The 25,134-nt window shown below is 38.7% G+C and overlaps 1 protein-coding gene across 1 annotated transcript in view; it reads right to left on the bottom strand.

Annotated features, from left to right (window-relative positions):
* The window catches only part of SPTBN5 (spectrin beta, non-erythrocytic 5), a 104,539-nt gene that overhangs the window by 75,112 nt on the left and 4,293 nt on the right, over positions 1-25,134 (bottom strand). The window contains exons 2-21 of the mRNA XM_035327117.1: positions 24,866-24,911; positions 23,128-23,304; positions 22,292-22,372; positions 21,379-21,495; positions 18,212-18,379; positions 17,015-17,131; positions 16,039-16,196; positions 14,676-14,904; positions 11,156-11,787; positions 10,040-10,178; positions 9,038-9,270; positions 8,430-8,583; positions 7,409-7,609; positions 6,019-6,225; positions 4,983-5,174; positions 4,046-4,198; positions 3,350-3,480; positions 2,308-2,559; positions 1,323-1,610; positions 436-682 (exon numbers count right to left, since the gene is read on the bottom strand). Coding sequence (XP_035183008.1) covers positions 436-682; positions 1,323-1,610; positions 2,308-2,559; positions 3,350-3,480; positions 4,046-4,198; positions 4,983-5,174; positions 6,019-6,225; positions 7,409-7,609; positions 8,430-8,583; positions 9,038-9,270; positions 10,040-10,178; positions 11,156-11,787; positions 14,676-14,904; positions 16,039-16,196; positions 17,015-17,131; positions 18,212-18,379; positions 21,379-21,489 — 3,612 coding nt within the window. The 5' untranslated portion in view covers positions 21,490-21,495; positions 22,292-22,372; positions 23,128-23,304; positions 24,866-24,911. The remainder of the gene's footprint in view (positions 1-435; positions 683-1,322; positions 1,611-2,307; positions 2,560-3,349; positions 3,481-4,045; positions 4,199-4,982; positions 5,175-6,018; positions 6,226-7,408; positions 7,610-8,429; positions 8,584-9,037; positions 9,271-10,039; positions 10,179-11,155; positions 11,788-14,675; positions 14,905-16,038; positions 16,197-17,014; positions 17,132-18,211; positions 18,380-21,378; positions 21,496-22,291; positions 22,373-23,127; positions 23,305-24,865; positions 24,912-25,134) is intronic.

The following is a 25,134-nucleotide window of genomic DNA, read 5'->3' as shown; positions in this document are numbered from 1 at the left end:
TGATCCGTGAATATTATCTGCATTTGGGTTTTCCCTTCATTTGTTTTAACATTTTTAATGTAATTATTGAAAAGAATTTTTTTTTTTAAACTGAGGTTTTTATTTCAATTAAAAAAAAATAATTATGTTCAAAACCTTTTTTTAGCATTAGACGCTAAACTGGTCACTGAACTGTTTTAAAATCATCTGACATGCAAACACAGCAACAGATTACAACTCTAGCTATTTTTAAAAATGTTTTTGAGACAATGTGTCTCCTTTTCATTATAATGAATAAGAACACAAGAACACAAATAAGAACCTGAAAGTCAAGTTTCAAAGTATGAAAATGCCACAACCATAAGAATGAGGAAGCTGATTTAATTAAGAAAATTGTTGTGACTCCCTGGATGGGGAGAGGAATTAGGAAGAAACAAAATCAGCTGCTGTACATACCCCAAGGTCATCTCCCCGGAGAAAGGCCTCATGGCTAGAGAGGGCAGCATTGATACGGTCTCCTTCCCTGTTGAACTTCTGCAGTTCCAGGCCATCCTGCAGCTTTTTCTGTCGCTGCTCCCACATCTTTTCCAGCTCTTTGTTCTCCTGGGCAAGCCTCTCCATGTACTGTAGGACATCTTTGGTCCTGCTGTTACTGGGTTGTTCATGGATTACTTTGCGCCCAAGCTCTTCTAGCTGCACAAATCTTCCCAGTGAGAAAGAAAAGTGATACCTCACTGCATGAGAGCATATGAATTCCCTTCTACCACAGCGAATTTTTTTCTCAGCAGTACATAGACACTAGGCTTTCCTCCCTCCCACTTGCTCTTTCCCTGCTAGCCATTACTGTACACTACAAAGTGCATGTAGTTGCACAGAGATACAGGCTAGAGGTGGTAGGAAAGATTTCCCTGTTTGGTTTGAAAAACCATACAAATAGGCTTTTCCATTAAATGGACAAGAAAAGCCAGCTCTGTACCTGGAACTTTATAATGATACAGTGGAACAGAGCTGAAGATGATAGCAACTGGAAACATAAGGCCTAGGAAGAGAAGAACTGGGTGAAATGAAATAAAGTGCAGGTGGCATTATTCCAGTGTCAAGAGAGCTTGTGAAACCCTACTCCAAATAGACATCTCCCCCTTCTTTCCATCAGTATAAGAATGCAAAAAGTAACTGGATTTTCATTCAGCTGTCTCCTTTTGACATTAAGTTTCATGAGCATTTAAATAAACACACACAGCATAATTTTCATGCACAATTTATGTACATGACAGACAAGTTTCATCTTCACAGTACTGTTGTAATATCACTTCACTCTGCCCAGCCTGGTAGAATCTCTTTACCTTTCCTTCTGAGATCTAATTTCTTTCAGAAGGTCCTGATGTTCCCTCAGCAATTGCTCTGCAGAAGCCACATCCACACCCATTTCTTCACTGCTCAGTTTCTCCCTGATGCCTTCTCCCCACAGCAGGAGTCTGCGGCTCTCTTGCAGGAAGGACTGTTGATTCTGAGCCTGCTGCAGAACGTCCCACTTCTTTTGGGTCTCCAACTTGAGCTTTGTCAAAAGCCTCTCCATGTTCTCCACCTGCTCTGTGATGGCCTTGCTCTCTGCAGGGTTGGTATCTTTAATGCTACAGTGAGAAATCAAATACATTCAGTTGGATGAACAGCTTTAGGCATTTAAAGCTTGAGACAAGGCTCTTTAAAAGTCATAGATTTGACTATTTACATTTCTGACAAAAAGAATGCTAAGGCACCAAATATTCTAGAAAGAAACTAGAAAGAAATATTGGTGTGAAAATCGTGTACTGAATAAAATGCAGCCTCTTGAAAGACTCTGGTAACATTCTTGTGGTTCAATTAACTCATTCCCATTGTGAATGTAAATAAGACTCAAAGAAGTAAAAATCTTTAAATTCCTGCTTCAAATTCAAACTCTAGTGCACAATTCTGTTATCTTTCTTCGTCCATCTTTGCTTCCCCTGATTACTGTCTTTCAGGACCTAAATGATAACAAGTACAAAACATGGAATCAACTCCCATTAGTAGAGGCAATTTGACAGAGCCACAAACAATCCTGTGGTTTTTACAGATTCCTTCTACAACAGCAAAGACTGGAAACAAACACTTCATCAATCGCACAGGCATACTCAAGAAATATATACTATAATATTATAGAAACAATATATATAAAATAATATAGGAATAATACTATAAAGAAATTCCAAGGGAAACTTCACAGGCTGCTCATTCTCTTCACAGCCATCATTTACAACATGATCTTACAGAATTAACAAATAATATGGAAACAAAGAGCAGATTCCTTACGATTTTGCAACACTCCTCAAGTATTCAATTTTCCTCTCCATCACCAGGACCTCTCTCTCAACTGCACACAGCTTGCGCTTGCTTGACTCCAGCCCAGCAGGTGAGTTCCCTGGTTCCAGATCCCTGAGCTGTACCATCTTGTTTTGTATTAGTACTCCAATGCCCTGACAGTCCTGAAGAAATGTCTTCACATCAGCCACTCCAATCAGTTCTGACCCCTTCTCCTCCTTCAGCAATTCCATGCATTCCCACCTTGGAAAGAGAAAGAACCCAATTACTTGCACGTAGCCTCAGCCACTACCTCAGAACATGCCACCACCTAAAAAACAGATTCAATGTGTAGCCTTTGTTATACAAAGTTTTAGCCAGAGTGAGTTTTGTTTCTGAATTGAATTCAGAAAGCAAGGAGTGAAGCATATATCCTTTTTCTATTAATTTAAGTCTTATGTTCTTCATCGGAACTTGAGTGGGTTGAGGAGGTGAACAACAGTGCTCCCCAGCAACCTCAGAGTTCGTCACAGTGACATCTCAAACAAGCAAACCCTGTTCAGGTGACCAGAAGCACTGAACATGATGCAAATAAGCAGCACTCGTTAAAACCGGGACCGGGCTGTGCCTCACAGTTCCAGCTGGGTGGAATGTACAGGAACATGTATACAACAGGTACCAAACATACATGGTGAAGACAAATCAAAGATGGTTTTCCTGTCCTGACTGCAGCCTCTCAAGTCACCATTAGGGCTACAAGCTTCCCCATGCCTGATGGGCCCTGGCTGTTAGGCCCAGCTCCTCTGGGTAGCCCCAGACTGCCGGCCCCAGGAAGCAGCACATGCCCCTTCTGCCCCATTCCCATGCTGTTAGTGACAGCTGGAACCGAACTCAGCAAACTTCAGCTACATGCAAAACTCTTCCCCCAGGCCAGTTCTGGGAGTGTAAAATCTATCAGGCTGGAAATCTCAGTGCAGCTTAGATCAGGCATGAAAAGGTCAGCTCTCCAATTGCCACCAGGTGACATTCTCCATTTTCCCAGTAGCACCTTTACCTGTTATTGATCTCTTCCAACCAAATCTGGATTTCTGCACGTTTGCCAGGACTGCTCTTTCCATATTTAACAGCTAAGTTTTCAATTTCTCCCAGTTGACCTTTCCCTGCAGCCAGTTCTGTTAAAAAACTCTAAAACAGAAAAGGTACAAGAAGAACTTGAGCTTTTTTTTTTTTTTTTTTTTTTTTCCAATTCTACGGACACAGTTCTCAATCAATTTTTGTAGGCACTCATCTTCTAATTTGACAGGTGACATCTCCACCTTGCTGTTCATTTACCTGCCTACTGACACAATACAGATGCAGTTCCCCTATAGTCCTTCTGACTCCTCCTGGTGTGCACACTAGGTCTTATGCACGTATGTCCCCCTCCATAGGGATGCAAGTGCACAATAGGATTTTTTCTTCACATGGCATTTTTCTTGAAGTGCCATAACAGAAACCACAGAAAGAACTCTTTTACACCATGATATTTTTACCATGATATCATGTCCACAGGAGAAGTTATAAACAGACATAATTGCATCGGCTTCAATAAGCTTGACCTAATTTATACCAAAGAAGTATCTGATCTATGCATAACACTGAAAGTTGCAACAAATGAAAGGCTCTCAAAACTTCACTTCTGATGTCTACCCATTCTCCCAAGGTCAGTCTGATTTAAAAGGGGTCATCTGCAAGCAGTGAAAAGGGATACCTGATATTTCTGTTGCATAACTTCCACATTGTCTGCTTGAGGCTGAAGAGTCCGAAAAATGTTCTCTTTTTCTTTCATCCATGACTGAAATGCTTCACAGGAGCTACAGAAGCGGTAATATCCGATCATCTCCTCCAGAGCCTTTTTCCTGTCCTGCAAAACAGATGAAAGATTAAGTGAATTAAGTGAATTAAGTGTTGCTATAACAACTGCTTTGTCTTTTGAAGGAAAAAGTTCCTTGCATTTAAATAAACTACAATACACAGGTGGCAGCTTGGTAGTTTTGATTTGTAGTGACAGACACTGCTGACAGAGAACAGAATGTGTTACCTTAAACTCACAATACTTCCCAGAGCAACAGTGATTTCAGAGAAGCAGTTAGCGTGCTCAGCCCTGGACAGGCAGCAAGGCCACTGTACCTCTTGCTGCTGACTGAAGATTTACCCCATACAACATGTTTTTGCTAGTTTGTTGGGCAGGACTGTAGCAGGTAGGAGTGAAAGTTAATAAATGGAGAATATGGAGAATGCAGATTACATTTGTTTACATTTTCCAGCATTGTGACAGCCCAAAGATTTAGGACTCCACCCCCCCCCCCCCCGCCCCCAGTCAGGTACAGGCTATCAGCTGCAGCAAGCAAATATTAGGAGAAAAAATACAAAGAAGGATCCGCTCTTCAGAAACATTTGAAGACTGGAAAGTAAATGGGAAGTTAGCCTGAATAAAGTGAACAGACAGGCTCTCATGCAGTTTGATACAAAACTTCAGTGATAATCTCAACCCTGCAAGTTCCACCCTGAACAGCAGCTGCATTGTTCCTGATTGAGGCATAGTATTGGAACTGAAAAGCAGAAGCTGGTACAGCACCTAACCTCACTGCATTGCTTTGGACTTGGCTATTTTTGTGAATCACATAACATTAATGGGAATGCTGTACCTCAGCCATGCTCTCTAGATTTTCATAAAGTGAGTCTATTTCATCTTGGGTCTTCCAGATGTTCTCTGGAACAAAATGAACATCTGTACTGGAGCTTCCAGGAAATGCAATTTCAGATGTAGCCCATGTTCGACTGAATGGTAGCTTAGATGACTTTTGATTCAAGTCACTTGGGGCTTCCGTCTTAACCATCTGTTAAGGAAAATTTAACGGAATCAAGTTGGCAAATATTTATAATTTAGATAAAAAATTCACATACAAGGAAAATTCAGACTTGCTAGTTCAGACCACAACATTCTGACCTTCTAAATAAATCATTTTCAGGATTTGTTTGAATCTGTTTCCTTTTTTATTTATTATTTTGAAAGAATTAACCAAATAACCAAAAGACATTTAAATTTTATTTAAAGAAGTTGTATTTAGCTCAGTTTAAAATATTTTGACTAAAAATTCTCATTTTGTGCCTGCATCAACAATGGGTTTTCTTAACCTTAAAAATTGCTAACAAACCAAAGAATCTGCATCATAATGATTTTTTTTTTAATACTTTTTGACGCTAGTTGAAATGAATACTGTTATGAGAATAAAGGGTGAGAAGGGATCTGTGAAGACCAGTGGAGGGAAGTAATACAGATTAGCATATTTCTAGCACTTCACAGAACACTAATGAGGTAGGCTAAGACTGGCCAATGAACTTCTTTATCATCTAAAAATTTGCTTCAATTCCAATTCAGTATTTCTATTGAATTAAAAATATATATATAATTTTCATAATATAAAATTATAAAACTATCACAAAGAAGATAATTTTAAAACATAACCCATTCCACCCTGAAATGCAACAATTCGAACTTAACAAAATGTTTTATCCTCTTTGTTTAGAAAATTCTGTTGAAATTGATGTCTTACTGAAAAAAAATAGATAACATTAGAACAGTATTTTTCAATTGAAAAATATTCTGTGTGACATTTCTAGCCAGCTTTAATAATTATAAAACAAATGATCAAAATATGACATGACCACTCATCTACTTACTGCAGCTGGCGCTTGCTTTGCTGCAATATCAGCCTGCTCTTTCAGACGTCTCATCTCTGTGGAATAGGCTGTAATCTCCTTTTCCAGGCGCAAGTGACGATGCAGCAGTGCTTCAGCACTTGATTCGTCTTTTCCATAGTCCTTGCTGGCCAGAAGGGGTTGCCTTTCTCGCAACCATGAATTTGCTTCATCGATGTCAGCAAAGTACTGAAGGGAACACAGAAGAAGAAAGCATGTGGTTTCATCCTGAAGGTATCATAACCAACTCCTTTCTCTTTTGAAAATAATAAACAAGGCAAAAATGACATTAGCTCTATAACTACAGGGTTACCTCCAGGTGTTGTGAAATAAAATAATAAATAATAAAAATAAGGTGGCTCTACAGCTTTAAATCCTTTGTGTTCTTCATTATTATGTCAAGTACAGCTAATTCAGAGAATCACAGCGAGTAAAAGTAAAAAGTAAAAGTAAATAGATTCAAACATTGTCATTTAAAGAAACCTAACTAAGGGTTTATGCTGTTTAATGGCAGTGTTGAAAGGAAGCTGGAATGTAGACACTTTGACTACATTGGTAGACACCTCATAATTCCAAAATACTTGTTTCTGAAGGCTCTAAAAATTAACAAGCAATGAGCAACAAACACAGCCTACAGAAAAATCTTATATTCCCCCATAAGTTGGCCAAACAACAAAATAAAACCATAGTAGTGAAGGGAAAAGAAACAGGTTAAACACAATAATGATGTTAAATTCACTAGATACAGGAGCGAATTTAGACTTTGTCAGGAACAGAGCTGTTAAGCATTGTTCAAGCAACAGTCTGAGGAAAAAATGCGGGAAAGGGACAATAATAATACCTGAGACTCTGTAACGTGATCTGTGAATGCTGACCTTTAATAGTGCTTTTGTAAGAGCTACCTATTTGCAGGTATGTGAATGTTTGTATATGTAAAAGACCTGTGTAGATCAGAAAGGCACAGTCAGATGTTTCCCAGGCTTTGAAAAAGATCATGGTTGATCCAAGACTTATCGCGTGCTTGTTCTGTTTAGATTTTCTGTGTTGGTTGATTTTTTTTTTCATTGTAGAAAAAATGTCACACAGCTACCCACATCCCACCTTCAAAAAATATTGTACACCAGCAATGTTATGCAAGATATTTCCATTGGAGATTTTAATTGAGAGCAACCCACAGTCACAGTACTCCGCTACTCAAATCCCCTGCCTAGCTGGCTTGCAGGAGGGACAAGATTGGACCGCTGGAGATCTCATTCTGAAGACTGACACCTGAAGACTTCCTTGCACTGTTGCCCTGTATGCAGTGACACGGGGCAGAACCAAACCACATGTGTGTCCCCCGTACCACACACTACAGCAAAGACCTGCTTACCTGTTTGATGAGAGCTGCTGCCTGCAGACGGCTTTTGCGATTAGCCACCTCATCTTGGAGCTGCTGCCACAACTTTTGGAGGTTGTCTGTCTGCCTCAGGATGTCGTCCTCACGTGCAGGATTCTTCTGACTCAGCTCCCAGCCCCTCCTCATCACATCTGCACAAATGGCCCTGTGGGAGTTGCATTCTGCTTCGAGAGCCTAGCAGAGGGTTAGAAGAGGGTGAGCTCAACTCATTCACTCACCACCAGCTGAGAACAAAAAGGGGCCTTCCTATTCTCAGCTACTACAATATATACATTTGCAAGAGCCCTGCATCTTATCTGTGCCTATGACTTTTCCTTGAACCCTAGGATGATCAGCCCCTGCTCCCCACACACAAGTAACCGTCCTACTTTTTGCAAAGGCAAGTTTGCTGTACAGTCTTCTCTGAAGGAGATATTTGTTTGTGGTCCACCAATTCAGGTGTCTTATGCCTTTCAGAAGCAGCAAATACATAAACAGATGCACACACACATTAAAACTACCAAAGAGGCTCCTCTTTCAGTTTTGTCACTCAAGTGGACTTGAGTGACAAACAAGGTCTCTACACTTGTTTACAATGATTCTTTGCGAGAAAAAGGCAGTAGCACATATAGCTAAACTTGTGACATTAGTCCACAGCAAGCTTTTAGGAAAAGTGGTTCTTTCTACACAGTTTACACCATGCTATCCAGGGGGCTCCCATCCTAACTGCTGTTATTAGTGATCAGTCTTTTTTTTGTTTTGTTTTGTTTTGTTTTGTTTTGTTTTTGTTTTTTACCAACTCTTTTTTTCTTCATATCTCTCCTGGCTAGGAAAGTGATTGGTAAAAACAACAAAAAAAAATATTTTTATTTTAAAGTTCCAAACACTGGTCATGACACTTGAGATAACAAGTGATTTGATAGTTTTCTTATAACTGCTGCACTGACTGAGGAACATAGATATTCTAAAATTGTGCTATACACAAAGAAAAGACACTACTAGCAGAATAAGATACCTTGTGCTTCTGAATGGAAGCTGTAATCTGGCTGACATCTTTCCCTAATGTTGTTGTTCTTACTAGCTTCCATTTCTCAGAGATCCACGATTCTTCCTCTTTGCAGTCACGGAAGAATTCAAATAGCTTCAAAGCCTCTTCTAGCTGAGATTTTCTGAAACAAAGAAACAAACAGTTTATCTAAGTCAGAATTAGGATCCTGAGAAGACAGTGGTACAGAATAGCATAATCAAAGAGCTTCAGAACTTTTAAAACAGAAAATTTGAATGTCTCTAACTCTTTTTTGTCATAGCTTAATTTATTCATGCAAGAAAACATGGGAAACAAAATAAAATTTTCTTCTTCATCTAGGAGAAGAGATAACCATGTGATATTCGAACTACACATAAAGCAAGTCAAAAGAAATGCTGAGAATTAATCTATTCTTTATGTATAATAGTGAGTCATCTCTTTCAGTCAGCTGTAATAAAAAACACAAATTCCTTGTGTTATGTCTTTATAAACGGAGAAATTTAATATTTCAAATGTGAGGAAGCTCTGTCTTCTGATTGAGGGGGACTGATTGACCATCCTAATCAGGAAGATGAGAGCCATAAGCAGAGTCCTACCGTGTTTTGCTCAGAACTATAAGGTTATGATACAGCTGACGAAGCATCTGAACTTTTGCATAAAGCACTTCTGGTTTAACTGTGCTGTCCTTGCTGATTTCTGCTGTCCTTTGAGTGATGTGTGTCAATCTGTCATCATAGGAAGAGATCTGCGAGTCAACCAAATTGTGCTTTTGAAGCAAATCTACTACTTCTAGAAGCTGCTTTCCACAGTCCTGGGAATTCACTAGTGCCTGCAAACAAAGTGAGAAACAAAAGGCATTTGAAATTCACAACTTCATATAACCTGTTGACTCTTTCAATTTAGGTGCAACACATCCTTCGGTTCTAGGAATTTTTCAGTGTTTAAGTAAAACAAGGCAAGACCATAGAATGTATATATGCTGTCTGCCATTACAAAATCAATACGAAACCAGTTATTTCCTATGCTAAAGAGAAGACTTGGGCTCTGACACCCTAGTAACACTTGGAAATTCTTGCTAACAGCAATCACTGTGCATTTGCAGTAGAATTTTTCTCTCTTATAAGTTTAGATACCTAAAACCCAGACATATGCCTGAGCTAGTTCCCACCTCTCTAATCACTGGAGGTATTTCCAGAAGGTAATTCACTGGAATTACTAGGAATGGAAATAGAAGGCTGTTTTTTTTTTCCCCCACTTTTACCTTCAGACTTCTAAATTTAGGTGAGAGATGTATGATCTTTATTTTACTACATAATTTGAACCCATAGTGCACTCCTAGCAATGCAGTATCTGACTTTCTGATTAGAGTCCCTGTAACAAAGACTGTTTTTTCTCATGTAGGTACCAGCAATGATGAAATTCACAGTTAGGCACACATGTAAAAATGGTGTATTTGTTCTATAAATGATTGACTTATTTTATGTTGGTACCAGAAAGTGAGTATTGTAGTCCACAACAGCCCCTGCAATACAGGGGCTTGTTCAGGGACACACACTGGTAACAGCGTCACCTGTGTGCTGTTGGAGAGGGACCAGTACCTGCAGCTCCTTCAGCTCTTCTGTAATAGCATCAATGTCCCTCAGAAGGCCCAGAATCTCCTGCATTGTATTCAGGGAGTGTTGTCGTTTCTGCAGCTGATCCAGAAGATCCTGCCATTGTTTTGAAATGCTGCTTTGCCTATAAGGGAAGGAGAGAAATGACTGAGAGAAATGATCAAACACTTTGGGCAGCATGGGAAAAAATTTCCTGTGCTTGCAGCTTTAGAAGAGCTAAACGAGCACACAAAGGTGTTGCCACTAGTGGAGGAGAATGGGCAACAATCACAAAATAGGTCAAAGTGACTTTGTTATCTAACTAGCATGGCCATGAGGAGAAATTTTGTCTAGCGTATCAATTGTCATTGACTTTTTAAATTTAGAAACCGATGGTTATGGTTTCTCACACCTGACATCCCGTACTGCTTTTATCTGATACAATGGAGAGGCATGAAAAAAAAATGTGTTTTTTAAATGCCTTCCTAAAGTAAAAAATTAATCTAAACCATATCGTAAGTCACAATCTCCTCTCATGAAGAGTTTGGTTTACTCTTTTATAACTATTTTTCTTAGTTTTCCCACTGTCTTCTGAATTTTTCTGAGCTTAGAAAAGCAGTGAAATTCCAGAAGAGAAGTTGTTTTTATGATATTTTTAGCTAGTCCAAAATCAGGATATACTGATAATCAGAGAAGTCATAATTTCTTAAGACTTGAGAACTGGAGTCAATTTGGGAAGACTGAAAAAGCTCTGTCTCCTAAAACACAGACCAAAAAAGAAATGTGTTGATTTGGAGAAAAAAAATAGTATACCCCCCCCAAATTTTTGATGGAATATAGGACTTTTGGCAGAACAAATATTGTCATGTACTGGCAGAAATATCTCAAAACTATTTTTCATTACAAATCAGTCTGAGATTTTGAGAGGGAAGGGAAGGGAAGGGGAGGGAATAAGCATTTCTCTTATCTGCTCAAACTGTTCAGAGGTAGAAGTCCCTGCCAGTTCTACCTATGAGGAGCAGAGCTATGATTCATAACTACAATTCATCTTTTTCCTTCACACCACAAAAATTCAACTAATTTCAACCTTCATCACTACATGGTCTCATGACCATCACTCACTTCTTCACGATCTGATCTTTGCTGTGATAGTTCTCCTGGCTGATGACTCTGGCCATTTCGGCCAAAGCTGTGAAGCGTTCCCTCCTGGGGAGTACATCTGCCACAATGGCTTCCAGCTTCTTACTGGCAGCTTCCATCCTGTCTACACTCTCTGGCCAGAAGTCTTGCTTCCCGATCACTTTCCTCATATCTTCCAAGTAGGACTCACGTAGGGCTGCTTTCTTCAGGAACCTCTGGGCTAGCTGTTCTAGCTTTTCTAGCCTAAGCATCTCCTTCTGCAGTGCTTTTCCCCGGTTGTGCTCTGCCTTTTCCAGGATAATCCAGTGCTTTTCCACGTCCTGCAGTGTCCTCCCCTCTGGGGGCAGGTATGGTCGTTGGTTGTTGGCTCTCTGCTTGGTCCTGATGTTGAAGAGATGAGCTTCAATCATGCCCTTCTCTTGATATTTGGGGGGTTTCTCCACAGTCCGGAAGGTCTTGAAGTTAGCCATGAGCAGCCACATCTCCTGAAGAGAGTTGGGGAAATGACGGTCATCCAGCTCAATCACCTTCTGTTTAATCCATTTCAGGAGGTCAGAGACCATCTGCTCATACAGAAGCTTCAAGTCATCTATCTCCTTTAGGAGGAACACGATCTGTAATGGGAACATAAATATACAAGTCACATAAGAAGCAGAATAAAACAAGATGGGTAAAGAGAATGCAGCATCTTCTTAAACCAAGCTTAGGATCCAAATACTGCAATGTGTGTCACGAAGGTAACATTTAATAAGCAGTTTACCACAGTCATCACATTTTTATACCAATTATAGAATGGTTTGGGTTGGAAGGGACCTTAAAGATAATCTACTTCCAATCACCTTCCATGGGCAGGGTTGCCTTTCACTGGGAATAGCTATATCAGCAAGATGGTAACAGCTGTCATACCCGAGTCCAGGTGAAATCCTAGAATGACCTTCCAATTTATCCATTGACGTGGATAAATAAATAGAATTTAACATTTCATTTCAGTTTTTATTTAAGAAAAGGATGATTTTGGAATTACGAACATGTGCATGGAGACTGTCAGCAGTTCCTATGTGTGCTGACCAGAAAACAAGAATCCCAAACTGAGGGTTCAGAATTTTTGTTTCACAATGAAACAAAACTAAGATCTTTTTTTTTTTTTTTTTTTTTTTTAAATTATCATTCATAAAAAGAAAACAGTCTTAATCTATCTGTTAATATGCAATCACCTCCTTGTAGTCTCAACCACCTTGCATAGGGAAGACGGCCTGACAAGATCTTGGTTCTTGGTTCTCTCACATGTCAACAAGCAGCCTGTGGTCAAACAGACCCTCTCAATCTCTTCTGTTGGAGCTATTTCACTTTATATAAATTACCAGAGAAACAGAATTCATCATAGCCAAACAGGGGTTGGTAAAGATGTTAACTCTGACTCAATAGTATTTTTTCAAGTTCATGACATTTCTCTCTTTCATCTGTGGTCTGATTTGCATTTATCTCAACTTCAGGTAAATGCTATCCATGTAGCAAACATGAAATCCATAGTGAAATAAAAAGTGTTAGGAATAATTCATCCTTTCTTTCTATTTTACATATTTTTCCATCTTTGTGTTTTTACTTTACATTTTTTTCCTCACTCTAACTCAGTAGCCTCCCTGCAGACATCAGGGTTAATGCTGAACAATGTCGTCTGCCTCTGTCATCTGCCTGAGCCTGCCTGCCCCAAGCAGGCAGATTAGTAAGAGAGATGGCACTGAACAAAGACCCACGGCCTTGCAACTGGTAATCTGCTTTTAACTAACAGAAAATGCACTTGGGAATGAATAAACATCACAGTGCTGGAAGAGGAGTAAAACAGCACCAACCTTGAGTGAAGGAAAAGCAGCCCATGGTGTCAGGGCTCCCTTCTGTATTTTCTGCCATCGTACCCAGTTCTTGCTGAAAGATCCCAGTAAGTGAATGGCCACCTCACGTGGGTGGGGGAAAACAGATTCACCTCCCCATGGTGATACTCTCTGCCATCCTGGTCACCCACTTAGTCTCATCTCAAAGTCTTCCTTGACACATTCAGGCTTCCCTCCCCAATCCTATTAGTAAATTCAGAGCTGCCTATTTGAGGGGACTAAGGACATGAGGAGATTAACATCTGCTTTGCTCTCCTTCTCTATGCTTGTGTGTGTAAGAAATGCAGGAAGACAGGAGAGCAATATTAGAGACAGGGTAAAAATACTGAAAGAGACAGAGAAAAAGAAGTATATAAGCAGAAAGAGATAAAAGAAAGAATATACCTATACAAAGTGAAAAAAATGGAGCACAAGAAAAACTCAAAAAGGATAGAGTAAAAAATATTATTGCTATGTTTGCCCTTAATACAGAGACATAGTCTGTTAATTCTGGCTAAAAAGCAGAGTTTCAGGTGGAGTCCAGTCTAATCCCACTCTCCTCACTTATACCCAATCTTTGTTTAATTAAATTCAAAGTCTGGCTGTCATCTGAAACTTCTCTAGAGAACATCACTGTTACTGATACACATTTCAGGATTATTTTATTCTTGTTCCACACCACTTAGCTGAGCAAACTCTGCTTCACAAAACGTTTTTGCCTTGCCACCACCAGGGATGTCCCAGTTTTGTGCCTCCCATTGAGCAAGATATTCCCCCTTAACTGTACAGGCAGTTAAGCCCAGTTGTATGTGTAGGCCCCAACCTGAGTGTATAGGTTTTCTGTTGGCTGTTTGTTTTGTATATTTGAAAACAAACAAACAAAAAACCACCACCACCAAAAAACAGAATGAATTATTCTGAAGGTAGAAAAGAAATTATCTCCCAGGGAACTTATCTTCAATGAACAATCACAATATTTTGGTCAAGATCTACTCAAACTTCCTTCAGTTTTCCATTAGCAGGATGCAAGTAGTTTTAATGTGACTCAGTCTTATGTAAGACTAAATGCATAATAAAACAGATTAAAATATATATACATATTTTAGCTGTGCTTTTCCTTGGGGGGGGGGGGGCCGGGCCAGGAGATTTCTCCCTTCTTTTGTGCTTGCTCATTTTCCACCTCTTTGCAATTTGGACCTGACTAAGGAGTTAGGAAGAAAGGATGAGGATTTTCACAGGAAATAGAAATTTAAAGTAGTCTCACAGAATAAGGAATCATCTTTCCTACTAAATTAGAAAATTCTTGACTATCTCTGCTTTTGCCTAGCTATAATTCTCCCACGATTAATGAGATCTATATGGCTTCAAGTGCATTAGAGGCACAACAGCTCTCAAACAACCTGTGAGGTCAAAAAGGGAACCATTTCCAGTGAGATAAATTCAATTCCTTTAGAAATCAGAGCCTACAGATGCTTCTTATGTTTCAAGTGACAAATGAAGGTCTTTGAAACGGCAATGCAATTTGATTCAGTTCAAAGTATCCTGAAGCTGAGCTTGCAGTAAAAAAACATTTCCAACACAAATACAACTCTATGTATTTAACTTTTAATTTCTGAAGATAGGAATGCACTTACTTTGGCAAGTCGCTTTTGGATTGTCTGGCCTTGTTTCATTCTGGAGAAGTAGTGGTAATAGAGTGACACATAAGTCATGATGGATCTCTCATCTGGATAGGGTACTGCCACGTCCTCAGCATCAAGCAGTTTGCTGATCCCTAGCACTTTCTCAGCAACATTGAAGGCATTGTTCAGGTTTTTAATGGGTTGGTCCTGCCGCAGCGAGCTATACTGGATAAGATCAGGCCTGGGGAAGGAGAAGAACAGAGAGAAAAGAGAAGAGAGATTTGTTTGCTTCTTTCAGACAATAAGCCATAAACTGTTTATTAGACTAAGGAATGTGATAGAAATGCTGAAATTAATCTGTCTGACCCTCAGCTTGATTAAGGAGAATCATATCTCATCTACACAGCAGGAAGAAGATTCTCCTTTATGAAACTGAAATACCACTCCCAGCAGATCTCTGACCTTCACTTATTTCTCATTTTCACTGATGGGTGAAAAACAACGCCCACTAGACTAGCAATTCTGAACAGGGATATGACTCCCAGCTGAGTAAGTTTCAGGGTCACAACATGGTATTCTGTTAGAAGATGGAGCAGAACTGTTAGTGAAAAGCGGTCTTAAACTAAAATTAAAAAAAGAAAAAGATAGATTTAGATTAGATATTAGGAATAAATTCTTTACTGGGTGGTGAGGCACGGGAACAGGTTGTCCAGAGAAGCTGTGGATGCCCCATCCCTGGAAGTGTTTAAGGCCAGGTTGGATGGGGCCTTAGGCAACCTGGTCTAGTGGGAGGTGGGGTAGGGTGGTTGCCACATGGCAGGGTTGGAATTAGACCATCTTTATGGTCCCTTCCAATCCAGACTATTCTATGATTCTATGAACTGTTCAAGTTTGTCCCAGCTGTTTTTTCTTTCCTGCCTTGGGTTGTTTTCTTCACACCTTTTACAAGGACCAGAGAACGAAGAAAGAGACTCAGAGCCTTGCTTTGTTACAATTAAATCAGAAGAATAAATGCTAACAAAAGTTATACAATAAAAACAGTCCCTAAAATATTAATTTTTGAAAATGAGCAGTGGGAACATGACTGAAGGGCTTAGACCAAACAGTGGGCAACATTGCTCAGATTTGTGATATTCCTTTAGAAATTCCACTTTACTTCCACCAAAATAAGCAGCCAAGCAGGAGATTTTGGTCCTTCCTTCCTCCCTCAGAGGCAGTGTATTTGTTTAAAAAAATAGTTTTCACTGAGTAAGGGCAAGGAGAGAATTTTACCGTTTCTTGACAAATACATGTAATACAGACAGTTGTCCCTTCAGACAACTTGTGCAAGAACAAGAAACAACAAATAACAAATCATCTTGATCTCAGATTTTACCTGTGGGCATGAATGAGTGCATTGAAGGCCAACCCATCGCTCCAGCTTTTAGAGAAGTCCTTCACATTTACATTGGGATAGCTGGCAGTTTTATGCTGACACCAGATTAATAAGGCTTCATTGGCAAATAGATGATCAGCTCTGCCTCCAAATTCTTCCTGTGAAGACAACAGGGAAAAGAAAATCAGTTTGAACAATATATGGAAGTGGCATCAGTGGTTTTACTCTTAAACTTCCAACAAAGGTCACTTCGTATTACTTCTGTCCTACTTGGAAATCCCCTCTAACAATCATGACTTCCAGACTGTAACTGACATGAGGGTAGAATGATTTAAAATGGAAGTAGAAGTTTTCTGTCACAGTAAAAGTTAATTGAATGAACTCCTAAATTATAATGTGAAATGAATGCGTTAAGTCTTATTTTTTTCTTCTTCTGTATGGTTTGTAAAAGTCAAATACAAAACAAGACAGAGTTTATTTTCTTTCTTAGCTTTGATCTGGAATTCAGAAGAAAATAATGTATTCAGATCTATTAGAAATCATTAACTTTGATTTCACAATGTCTTCATAGGATTTTATCTCTCATGTACTTAAGAGTACATGTTAAATAACTACTTTTTCTTAAAAATAAATAAATAATTCTTGAGAGAAAAGGACCAGCCCGTAGATCATATCTAGAGGTAACTGTCAAAAGATAAATTCTTTCTGGAGTCAAAACCACTAAAAGGTTTTCAGAAGTGAGTGATGAACATGAATATCCTATATATCTCCAAGTTAGGGCTTTCTGCCTCTTTGAGAAACTGTGAAATAGATTCCATTCTTTTTACAAATTGCTGGCAATTAACTGGGTAATATTATAAGATCTGCATGATCAAAATGAACAGGAAACATCATCAAAACGGTCCTTTCTGGCCTGAAGCTCTACAAAGTTTCTGCATTACTCTAACCAGGCAAAAAGACAAAGACCTTGTTTTACCTTATCAAGTCTGATAGATGAAATCTGAAATCGAAGTATAATGATCCAGATGAGTCCCAGGATTAAGGTTCTGTCGCCATCTACAATATTCTCAGGACCAATTACTTTTACTTGTACCTGGTAATAAACCAGTATCTGTTCAGCATTGAACTAAACAACTGGAATATGTAAAACCACTGCAATGACTTGCTAAAGGTGTTCAAATCAGAGCTCTGAATTCCCATTTTTTACACCAGGTAGCATTGTGTTTAATGATGTTTGCTCTGCCCCAGCATCTCGGAAAACATAACATTTACTTTAAAAAGTAAATAATGAAATATTTTAAGTTTACTGAGAAGAAAAATGCTGCTGAGAAATATTTTAAATTCATTCAGAAATTGTGGACAGGTGACCAAAATTACCCAAGCTTCGGAGAACATTTATCTGAGTTCAGTCATGCAGGGACTATTCTGAGAAGCTGCCCAAATATGAGACCAGTCACCGTCTTTGCCAGAGGAACAAAAAATGTTCATAGGTTGCCTTGTTCCACTCTTTACAGCCCACAACACTCCTTCCCCTACTAGGGAAATAATGTTCTATTAAAACAGCTTCTATTTCTAAAACTCCAATAAATAAATAATAATAATAGAAGAAGAATGATGTAATTATATGAGTAAAACAAATAGTTTCACTGGCACAGTAAACTTCTCCTTGTCCCCAATGGCTTTGTGCTTCCCATGACTTTTTCTCCCAGCAGCCCTGGTCTCGCTCTTACAGTCACATATTCTTATTTGCCATTCCATTTTCTTCTTTTCTTATAGCTTATTCAATATTAAAACTGGTCAACATTCTTTTCATGTGGTTAATATTTCCATCAGAAAATGTGAGTCTGAGAAAATACATATTTTCTATTGTGAAAATGAATATTTGTATGCATTTTTTCCCAGTTTTCTTATGAGAAGTTTAAAATCAGAATTTCAAAATGTAATGTAATACATTTCCATTTGGGAGAGACTTGTTTTGGAGGAACTCTAGATATTTCTAAGTCACGTTACTCATACAACTAAAAAGCTGATGACATTTTTCTCTTTTAATAAAACCTGGCCTGTATTCAAATAACATTTGGTATTAGCGAAGAAAATAAATATGAATATTAGACTAATTAGTAACATATATAAACTTTTGTCATCTGTAATATCAATATCAGTATCAACTTACCTTAGATTTCAGAAATGTAATGGCTTTGCTGTTGTTCTCTAGAAAATGCACTCTCATCTTTCCCCGGTTTGGTCTGGGCAAAGATTCTCCTGAAAGCAGCTCCAGGAGTTGCATGAGATAGATGCCATCCTTGAGGTCTGTGTAAATATTTTCTATCTCAACATTTACCTGCAAAGACCAGACACGCTATATCAACTCTGGTTGCACATTTGGCCCACAGAATCTCAACTTCAAATACCAAACAAACAACATGTTTTTGATGTTTCACTGAGTCTGCTGTGTGTCACTGCATATATGTGAAAGATAGACACGTGATGACTCTTAGTTCACAAACCAATGGATCTGCAGAAGGACTGACATTATTGCTGAAAGTAGGCTGAAGTAAAAAACAAAACAAAACAAACAAACCCAAACCAACAAACCAAACCAAAACACACTTGAGCAAATAAGAAAAAAAAAAAAAAAAAAAACAGATTTTGAAAAATATAAAAAAGTTCATCATTTTCAAAATCAAACATTCTGAAGTGCTGACATTTTTTGTTTCAATTGAAATGAATACTTTCAGCTTTTTATTCTGAGCAATGCATTTAATTTCAAATTTGAGCTAATAATCCCCAAATTAAGTGAAGCTGAATAGAGGAAATAAGAAGATATAACAACTTTTCTTCATTCCATGACTCATTTTATAATCCCTAATCTTAACAGTCTGTTAATACCTGCTTAAATCTGCACTACCACCTCAAGTCTCTATATTTAGCGTCTCACACTTGGCACAATTACTAAGCAAAACAATAAGAACTTGTATAAAAATGTATTTCATTGCTGCCAGTAGTAAGGTCACCCAATGCTTAGGTGATACAACATGACATGACGTGTACTCTGATCTTAGAAGAGCTTGCCTTGGGTGTTTCCTTTTGGCTTCATGCCACTACCCATCAAGAAGTGACATTAAAACCATACCACACACCCAGCAATAACTTACTGTGATTCTGAAATCACGGTAAATAATCTTTTCATCTCCCCCCAAAAAGAGAGAGAGAGAGAGAAAATATTTCTGAAGTTTAGTATTTTTATTTTTTATTTATTATTACTATTTTTTAATTCAGAGCATAGTTAGATGTAAGGAAAATAAGAGATGAGTAACACAGAGATGTATATCACTCCTGACCAAGTACTAATCGTTTAACAGATTTTTTTTTTTTTTTCCAGAAATCACTGCAAGTGTAAAAACAACTTAGAGAGACTCTAAGTCTATACTTTGTGTGGAACAAGAACTGTCAACTTTCTCTGATTATCTCCATAAAGAACTCCCTGTTTAGCTGCCATCTTTACTTCTTTTTCTATATTAAATAATCTTAAAATTCTGCCTGCACTATATTACCATAATGAAAGTTAAAGCTGTTATATTCTGTGGCACCTCTATTCATGAAGAATAGTTCCATTTTAATTTATTTGTCTTCCTGTATCTGCGTTATGCCTCACTCAGCAACAGTTGTAATAGCTTTGTTGCATGTCTCCACATAAACATAAATCACAGACTGCTTAACAAATTCAGTCCAGTAGTATCCTTAACACTAGACTTAAAGTAGTCAACAGTGTGACTGAGAATACTGCAGTGTTCTGTAGTATGATCCTATGAAGCTGAAGTGTGTGTTGACGAGATTACTACATTGCTGAGAAGACCTTGATAAGCTCTCAGTCTCTGCACCACTTCTTACCGTATATGGTTTGCAAAGCTCTCACAGGATTTTCTTTGCATGCTTTTATGATACACAGTCAAGTAGTGTGCAGGAAGTTACGACTGACATTTTAATCTTTGAACTTGAATGTGTTTTTAAAATGACAAAGTATACACATTGATTTTTAGTTATATAGAAATAATTTCCTACATCATAAAAGCTTAATTTTCTGCAGGTAGCAATACAAGAACGTGTCTTGCAGTTCCTCTCTCAGAGTAAGAAAAAAATAATTTAAAAGTTTGTTGTGTTCTGAGGCTGCCTTTGCACAAATCAACAAGTTAAAGCATTACACTGAAAAAAAAAAAATGCATCTAATAATACTGAAACATTGTACAATAGTCATGAGCTAGGATGGCAAAAAGAGGCCTGGTCCTGCTTGGTGTCTCCAATGTCAATTTTCATTAATATCAACGGTGGACTCTAGAAAAATGTATTGTTCTTTTATTATATGATTCCATACTGTGACATATCCATGTTACTTGTGCCTGAAATTAGTTAATCTGCAGTAAGTCTGGTGACATTTAGAATATATTGGATTATCTTGCACACGCACAAGTCAACTATATGCTACCTCTGATACTTTCTGGAAGTCTGTGACTTACTGAAAGCACACTGATCTGTAATTGCACAGTCCTGTTTCTGAAGCTGCTAGACCTAAGGCAACCTTTTCAGAAATGAGCAGCATCTCAGGCTGGACTGACCTCTATCCAGAAGTCTCAGGCAGAGCAGAAGAATGTTGCTCAGTCAATTAAAAATGGGGTATTGTTTAGGGAAATCCAAACATTTGTAGATCCTTAACTTTTCAGAAGAACAAGAACAAATAAAGATATTCCTCTGGAAGATCAGCCAGATAAACTGGGTGTCAGAAAAGCGACAGGATTCATAGAATCATAGAATGGCTCGGGTTGGAAGGGACCTTAAAGATCATCTAGTTACAACCCACCCCCTGCAATAGGCAGGGATGCTACCCACTAGATCAGGTTAGCCAAGGCTCCATCCAACCCGGTCTTGAAAACCTCCAGGAATGGGGCATTCACAGCTTCTCTTGCCAACATGTTCCAGTGCCTCACTACCCTTACAGTAAAGAATTTCTTCCTAATGACTAATCTAAATCTATCCTCTTTTAGTTTAAGACCATTATGGGTGTTAATAGGTCATTATAGGGTTATAGGTATACAGTCTACAAAAGTACACTTGAATTTCAAGGAAGACGGGTAGTGTGGACAATTGAGATATATGTGAGGTAGAAGATACAGGCTGAAGCACTCTGGTTAGTCAAAGCCTTTCTTGCTTGCATACATGTGTAATGGTGACACTTAGGAAGGGTATGCAAAAATAACATAAAACTACAGTGGGTGAAATAATTAAAAACAAACAAGCAAACACACACAAACAGGAAAAAAGAACAGAAGCATAGTAGCTACTTACATTATTCCTGAAGAAGACATTGTTCATCCAGTTGGTGAAGGTTTTCTTTTGCATGAACATACGCTGCTCCTGCAGCTTCTTGATGTGATCCTTTTCATATTCACTATCCATGGTGGCCTAGGAAGTCAGAAACTCCAGTGAGGTGGTCAGTACTGAAGAGATCTGCCTGGCAAGCTACAAACAACAATAATATGCCCAATACATCTATAGGTAACCCAGCCCTGACAGGTACAAGATTCAATACCACACCCTGTATAATACCTTAATTTCCTCTTGCTTGTACTTTGCACTTTATTTTCACTCAACTTTATTTTTACTTACTAGAGTTCTCCCTTTTAGAATGCATCTCTACTTTATGGATGAAAATCTCCTAAAGCACTGCTTGAAAGTATGTTATGCTCTCAGAGGACTGGTTGGCATGCTGTTGGCTTTCAGATCACAGTATTATAGAAGAATCAAGTAGTTGTTCAGAAAGGAAGTAGAACCAACTTGTTTTTTCCCTCTTACAAGTTCAATTTTTGCATATCTTTCACTGAAAGGATGGTTACACAGGTCTGTAATCACGCTGGCAAGGCCCTGGGTCAGGAGTCAGGGATTGTTATTGCTCTTTCCCAGGCTGTCACAGACTTGTCTGCCACATCCATATCACTGAAAAGATCAGGCTTATTATTCACCACAGCACTCAAGCTGAATATTCAGGAAGATTAGAAAGTGGAGGAGTTTTCCCCTTTAGAGTCTGTAAAGTTGTTTTATTTATGGGGTGAATCTGTAACAGTGGTGACCTTCCTATTATGAAGGCAAGAGAATCATTGAAAAAAAAAAAGTGTCAACAGTCCAAGGCCCATAGCTACAGACATCTTTAGTGAGAAATGTCACTAATCTCCTTGGACTAATGGCATAATTATAATATTACCTGGATATCAATCTAGCTGCAAAACCAAGAAACCCACTGTAATGGTGGAAGAGGACAGAGGTGTCTGCTGCTGTCACCCCACTGCAAAGAGAGAAGGGAATGAAAAATTAAAACCTGTGACAAACTATGGAGAGTGACCTGCTTCCCAGATTTTCTGTATATGCTTTGCAGAGGCCCAGTTCTGAGCTTTTCTCTCTCCTCTCCTCTCTTAACCCCCGCTGCTTGACTTCTCAGAACAGGGACTGCATTGAAGCCTGACAGTTCAGCAGCAACACCATATGACCATAGAGGAAAGCCTTATGAAAGGAAGAACTTTGCAATGTTTGAAATGGAACTACAAAGAAGATCCTCACAATACTTTCTGATCCTTTGGGCTAGTTCTGCACAGCTCACCTTCTCCAATGGGAGAGCAGTTATGCAAAGAATTGCCTTTCCCTGTCTATGGGGTGATATTAACCCACCCCCACATAATAAACCTACATAATAATGCCATTTCTGAATTTCCCAAATGGTTCTCAAAATCTTTGTGAGCTCCCTTTTTTTTTTTTTAAAAAAAAAAAAAGGCTTTGCAGTTACCCTGGACAATGACTGAACAGATTTCATTTAGGTGGAAAGGAAACTTACTTGTTGAGCTACTGACCTACAAGACAGTTGACCTGTTTTATTAAATTCTGTTACAAATGCTCCCAACATTGGTAAATGTTTACATGAAGACAGATCTATAACAGAATATCTGTATTTGCCAGATATAAAGGCAGTGCTAAAAAATAAATCTAACTGTAATGATACATTATAAGAACAAAAGATCAAAGATCGTACAAAAAATCTGGACTTACTGAGGTTTGGAGGAACTCCTTTCTCACATTCAACGGTTGGTCATTCTGGAGAATGACTTTCAGTTCTAGATCCACTTGTACTCTTACATTCAGCTCAGTGTTGTCATGCAAAGTGACCTTTGCATTCAGGAACGGAGACCAAGTATTTATGATCTCCTTACGAACCTTTCACCTGATCTGAAAGAAATTACCTGTTAGAACCCAATGAGTAAAGCTTGTCAAAGGCTTTAAATATTTTTTGAGCACAAGAGTCAGATATGAACAGAACCGAAATTGCTATAACACAGTGAAAATAGTCATCCACCATGCTGATGCTTTGGTACTGATCATCCAGTCTTTCACCGTTTCAATGAAAGCTCTGATCACAAGCTGCTTTTCTAAATGAATTCCTGGGAAATTGAACCTGACAACAGAGTCTGAAAATGAAAGCACAGAAGAAGGTACAAAGAACAGAGCAATTCCCAAGTGGTTTATTTGGGCTAAAGCAAACAAGAAGGTGAAATTGTGAAGAGTTATGAATTTGCCAGTCACCCCTTTGAGGAAGTTCATATGCACAGTTACCTGTTGCTGGCAGGGCAAACTGGGAGCAAGCTAGCTGCACAAAGGCATGCTTGTAAACTTTCCTACTGATGGACTTTACCACAAGTAACAACAGGGAAAATGATTCCAGTAAATGAGTCCTTGCTGTCACTGACAAGGTTGCACAAGCATGGGACACATTAACCTGACATTATTGCTGGGAACTGGAGGGTTGCTGTTGGGGATCACAGCTAGAAAATGGGCAGGCATCTGAAATCAGAAGTTGTAAGTGAAGATGTTCAGCTAAGATGAGGTACAGAAATATCAGCCTTTTCCCTTCTGGCAAGAGTAATTTTGTTAGCATCCAAAGCAAGGGCGGAAAACACATAAGAATTAATGAACAAGCCCCCCAAAAGTCAGTACAGATAAAACCTGATCAACAAAAGCTGTATCTTTATACATAGTCTAGAGAAATGGTGTACACTGTCACTTAAATCAGCTAAAAATAAAAATGGAATGCATATATTATAGGTATTATTCAAAATATTTCTTACACATTTCTGGACTTTTCTTTACTAGCCAGTTAATACAATGTCATTCTTATTAACCATTAAATGGGAATAGGATAACAGGAGAAAGAGGATATAAATTTAACAGCTGTTTCCATCTCTTCTGTAAGCTCATTGCCTGGTTATAATTTTGCTTTTCTCTTTTCTGTCTTGCTTTTAGTTACACCTATGTTCTTGTAAAGGTTAGGCTACTAGCTTAAGCCTGGTAGAGGTTGGCCAGGTTTTCTGTGTTGAAAAAATGTCTGGTCCTTGCTCTTGTCAAATAGAAGGCAGAGAACCCATAGGTGAATGTTTGGATCAGACATTTCTCCCCATTGCAAGTTAATTATTATCTAATGATTAAACGTGTGAAACACTGGCTTTGCTTTTTATGACAAGGCAAGACAATCAAAGATTTGTTATAAAATTTCACTAACTCCAGACTATCTCCATTCTTCCTCTCTCTCTCTCTCTCTCTCTCTCTCTTTCTCCACACGCAGTTTAGAGTTAAAATGGTGGACATTTATACAATAAAGCCTTTTCCTCAGTTATTTATATCCTAACAAGGTAAGAGAAAGGATACGAAGATATTTGTGTGCAGTTCCTGGAGGGACAGGCCAAGGGCAGCTCAGTGCAGGCCATGTTTGAGGTGGTGGTGTGGGAGCACTCACTGTTGGAATATGTGGCATTTTCTTCACTACTCAGATGGGTTCATTCCTAAAAAGAAACAAACAAAAAACCACCCCTTCAGACTAATTATGAGCCTCTCTTGCTACCTTTGCAGTGGAGCAGAGCCTTGCTACTGAACTCAGGAAGAAGGACAAGGACCCAAAGAGCATCCTCTGTCTTGCCCTACTTTGAATCTGTTTTCCATGTTGGCAGAAGCATTTCCTTGTTTCTTAAAAGGAAGGGCCCTGATGTGGGATTCCCTTCTGGAAAG

The sequence above is a fragment of the Oxyura jamaicensis genome, chromosome 5, assembly GCF_011077185.1.
Source record: "Oxyura jamaicensis isolate SHBP4307 breed ruddy duck chromosome 5, BPBGC_Ojam_1.0, whole genome shotgun sequence".
NCBI lineage: Eukaryota > Metazoa > Chordata > Aves > Anseriformes > Anatidae > Oxyura > Oxyura jamaicensis.
This window is presented reverse-complemented; position numbering and strand designations above follow the sequence as displayed.